We start from the raw sequence: 5,003 nt of genomic DNA on the forward strand, positions 1-5,003 counted from the left end.
CTAACATACATACATACATACATACAGTATCGGTCATATCTATAGCACGCCATTTCAAAGTGATATTGTGTGCCACTTATGTCTATTTATTTATTTTTAAGAATTTTCAATTAAAATATAGTTCTTTCTCTAACAAAACCCATATAAACCCAAGTTTAACAATTTGTAGAATACTACAAAAAAGTGCAACAAATTTTCATATAAATTTCAAACTTTTTTCACGGAAGTGTTAGAATTTTTCTGAATACACAGTTTTATAGCCCAATCAATTTTAGTCTGATAATATGCAAGTTTCAAGTGGCTAAAGGTTACCGTCGATTTTTTAAAATTTTTTTCGCCAAAGGTGTTGCGGTTTTCTTCCATATACAAATAAGCTGAGTTTATTCATTATATGGAAGCCAATGCTACACAAAAAAATAAATGGTAATTCGTAGCCATTTCAAATTTGCACATTATCAGACTAAAATTGAAGGGGCTAAAAAACTGTGTACTCAAAAAAATTCTAACACTTCCGAGAAAAAAGTTTGAAATTCGAGTGAAATTTTGTTGCACTTTTTTGAAGTTTTCTACAAATTGTTAAACTTGAAAATTTAATTGAAATTCGTAAAAATAAATAAATAAACATAAGTGGCACACAATATCAATTTGAAATGGCGTGCTATAGATATGACCGATACTGTATGTACGCATAAGCGACTCTCATGTGTGATAAAAATCGTATTTGTTGCTTTTTTTTTTTGTTTAATGTTAATTTGTTGTTTTCATTTCATTAACGCAACGAATTCGATCAGTGTAAATAAAATTGCGAATGAACAAACTCTATTTATTGCACGCACTCGTCTAAAAAGTATCATCAAGCATCCGACTCACAGTCGATTATTGTCGAAACTACATTTTTAAGGCACCAATATTTTTAACTGTATTTTTTGAGATTTTACTTTTAATTGTCATCCCACGTTTTTTAAATGCAAAATTTACATATTTCTAACAGCAAGTATGCAATTAAATCTTTTGCAGTTACGTGCACTACATGAACAAGGATACTCACTACAATCAGTAAACAAAAACGGACAGACAGCACTGCATTTCGCCTGCAAATACGACCACAAAGACATTGTCAGATATATAATATCGTGCGCTTCACGGCGTCTGATCAACTTGGCAGACAAGGATAGGTAAGTGGCTGCACAGATATTTTCTTCGTCGAAAGGATAGTTAAACGTAATTTTTATACATAATCACAGTCTGCCTCTACAATCATGAAAACATATCCTGTGAACCCATAATCAAAACCCTATTCTTCACGGGGATCGTGCATAACAATATTTTTGGAAACGCGAAAATTGTATTCTCCAGCAGCATTCGCTCTCATAGAGAAAAAATATTCACAGAAGTACGAGAAGTATTTGCCATTGGTGGTCTATTTGGTGTTTTTTTTGGTGTCTGGGACATTGCCCCCCAATGAATACTTTTGGAGAGGAAAAACTTGTTTAACACATAAATGAACTACCCGGAATGAATAAGTTATTTTTCCCAAAATTATTAATGATACCACACCATGACGCATCCAAAATTAAGAGAATCTCCTCCAAACAGCCATCTTTGTTTAAAAAAAATTATATACCGTGACGAACAAAAGTATTGGCACAGTAAATATTTCGCAATATATGCAAAGTTTTTTATTCTAATTTATTTTCGATAATTTTTTTATACAAATATCGATCATATTACACGGAAAAACATAAAAATAAAATCTCAAAACTTTGTGCAAAACTCGCGAAAATTCATTAAATTTGCACACTAATTTGCAACTTTTTATTCAGATTTTTTAGAAAAATTCTAAGTATGCAGTTTTATAGTCCATTCAATTTTAGTACGACAAAATGCAAGTTTAAAGTTGCCAGAAAATCGCATTGATTTTTGGCAATTTTGTTAGCGAAAGGTGTTGCTGATTTTCTCCATACAAAAAATAATTGTCGAATATACATACTTTGTATGGAAGAACTTGCGTTGAAAATTAAAAAATAATAAGAAAACGCACGAAATTTTTAAATAACGAAACGCGTTTTAAAATTTTTCTAACACCCTAAAATTCTTAACATATTCTTAAAAAACTATTTTCGCATGATTTCGAAAGTAACGTGCTTACAAAACATTGCAAATATGTTGAAAATTTTAGAATAAATCTGAAGTTTACACAATTTTTATTATTTTTTCCACATTTTTTGCTAAAATTCTAGGTACAATTCTTTAAAAACAATAAAAAAATATGAAGTTATGGCTCCTTTTATAAAGATTGCAACTGGACGAACTATTGAAACCTCATAGTGAAGCTAATCCAACTGATTGAAATTTTCGAAGTGATTTTGGAAAAATCTTTAGAAAAATCATAACTTGTCGATTGACAATTGTCTATATTCGTACTGTACTCAACTTTTTCAAGCTTCTTATTCTACCAGCCAACCGAAGTCGGACCAGATTTTTAGGGACTGGCAGGGAAGACTTGCGTCAGCAGTAATAATAATCTTGACATAGCCTCACTTTGTAGACCATAAAGCACTGCTCCAGACTAGCTTTCATTGTCGCCTTTCTTCTCATTTAATTCATTCATTCAATTTATTTTACTATTTCTTTATCTTTTCTAACCTAGCTTCTCTCATTCTCCATCTCCCATTATAGGGGACAAACAGCTCTGCATGTTGCTGCCGAAAACAATCGTCGCGACCTTTGTGTGATGCTGGTGGCTGCGGGTGCCAATCTACAGGCAAGCGACCTTTGCGGCAATACACCCATGATGGTGGCCTTCAATAAGGATTTCACAGAGATTGCAACATATTTGGAAAGTAAGATGCTTTGTGCTACAATACACACAACAACAACTATTGCTAAAAGACGCAACAAAATACAACAGCAAAAACCGTAAATAAGCAGCTAAACGATTAGCCGTGTCAGGCAGCTAGAAATTAAAACCCTCCCTCCCCACTTCCTCCTCCTTGACTAGAAGTCTAAAAAAACAATTGGTGATGCAGTACTTTGTGCAAAAAAGAACAGTGAAAAAAGAGACCCAAAAAATGCCACTGGTTTTAATTTTAAGCTTTGCATTAAACTTAATTTATTTGTATGTAAATGTATGTAGGTGTAGGTATTTAAGTAACTCTCTTGGTTGTTGTTATTTTAAGTTGTGACTTTCATTTATTGTCCTTGAGTTTTTAATTATCAAATTTGAGCGATTTATTTTTTAATAGTGTAGGCTAATTTATGTTTGGTTACTGCTCGTTTCCGACTTCCTTTCAATAGGGGTCTTCTCGAAGTCTCGGAAAAGACCTTGCAGGGTGTACGGATTGCATGTTAAAAACCGGTTTTCCTATGGGACAGCAGTGCAAACCGTGCAATCCGTGCAAGAGCTTTTCAAGACTTATACGTGAATAACTGGAAAATGCTTTTTTATAGAACTTTAACTTTTAGTGAAATTATTTATATTATAATTTTTACGACATTAAATTAAATTAATTTGAATTATTATAAATTGTTTATCCTACCAACGCATTCAAATTACAAAACTGCACTTAAAAAAAACAAAAAAAAAAAATCGAAAAATTTACGTGGCAACCACACATTCCATAAAATTAAGGCCAAGAGCGTTTTCTCTCAATGCAGAGACAGTCGCGAAATTGAAGCGGAGCAAGTCTGAGATGGAAACGCCCCAACAAAAGATAAGCAAATAGAAATTAGTATAATTTAAATTTAGGAGACATATACCTATGATATTTAGTACATACGTACATGCATAAATAAGTATTAAAGTAAAAAAAAAACTATTAACTCATGCAATATGAAACTATGGGTACTTCTAAATGACGGCTACGATGATGTCAGAACAAAAGGGTTTGACAATTTATAATATTACAGATGAATTTTAACTCTACTTGCAACGACATAATAGAGAGTTCTCATGAAAACCCGCATAGCAGACAGTTCATGCAATCAAATTAATTTAATTATTATACTTAATTATCTCTAAAAAATAAGCGATTTATACTCACTACAACTAATGAATAAATATTTCCTTAAGCAGCAATCAGCAAGTAGTTTACAAATCACCATTGGGCTAGAATATATATATATATATATGTATTTAAACTTAATACCATTTTAAATAAGATTTAATGCTAAAAAAAGAGTAAAAATTATAAACTTACTGCTAAAAATGTTCAAAGAAAATAAACATAATACAATTTTCGAAATTAAACCTATAAATTAAAAATACACTAGCGTTGCAAATATTCGAAAAAGAAAATCATCACTTAAGAATTGTCAACGTTAAACGCCTAAAACGGAACTTCAGGAGCGTGAGATTCATTTGTGATATGGCATCAAATATGTATGAATGTATTTATGTGGAAAATATTCTGTAAATGTAAAATAAAAAAAAAACATAAATTGAATATTAAATGGCCAAGTTTTAGGCATCAAACAATTTTGCGGAAAATTCAAGTGACAAGTAAAACCAAGCTAAGCTTACAGTTAAATTTAATTAACTTATAAAGGTCTTATTATTTCTAAAAAAAAAACTAAGAAATCGAATAAAGTTACATTTTATATATATAATATAAGTGAATAGTGAAGGTGAATAAATCTTAATGCAAGAAACTAGCCTTAAAAACACACACACACATAATGATATTGAATAAAATATTTTAATTAAATTATAGTAAATACCTTCTGTCATTGAAATAAGTTAAGAAATACTCAACGAACTTTATAATGCAATTGATTGCAACTTGCGTTGATGAAAATATATATGTAAATCGAAAAAAAAAAATAAAATAAATTATTTGAACACACACTTTACTTTTTTCTTTCGATTCTTGATATTATTATTACTATTTTGTGTTATTAAGTTTCAACCAAATTCACTATGTAAATTCAGATCAGATAATTTCCACTGGTTGCAACTCGCGACTACTTTCCTTTGCTTGTTTTAAGGTTCGTTTTTTTTTTTT

At 30.6% G+C, this 5,003-nt stretch overlaps 1 protein-coding gene across 1 annotated transcript; it reads left to right on the forward strand.

The window, feature by feature from the left end:
• Positions 1-996: 996 nt before the first annotated feature.
• On the forward strand, positions 997-4,386 carry LOC118732991 (eye-specific diacylglycerol kinase-like). Its single transcript, XM_036462139.1, has 2 exons — positions 997-1,175; positions 2,680-4,386. The coding sequence occupies exons 1-2, from the start codon at positions 997-999 to the stop codon at positions 2,921-2,923; spliced, it is 423 nt and encodes a 140-aa protein (XP_036318032.1). The 3' UTR covers positions 2,924-4,386.
• The last annotated feature ends 617 nt before the right edge of the window (positions 4,387-5,003 follow it).

This window comes from Rhagoletis pomonella, unplaced genomic scaffold (genome assembly GCF_013731165.1).
Source record: "Rhagoletis pomonella isolate Grant_MI unplaced genomic scaffold, Rhpom_1.0 Rhpom_scaffold_00001, whole genome shotgun sequence".
NCBI lineage: Eukaryota > Metazoa > Arthropoda > Insecta > Diptera > Tephritidae > Rhagoletis > Rhagoletis pomonella.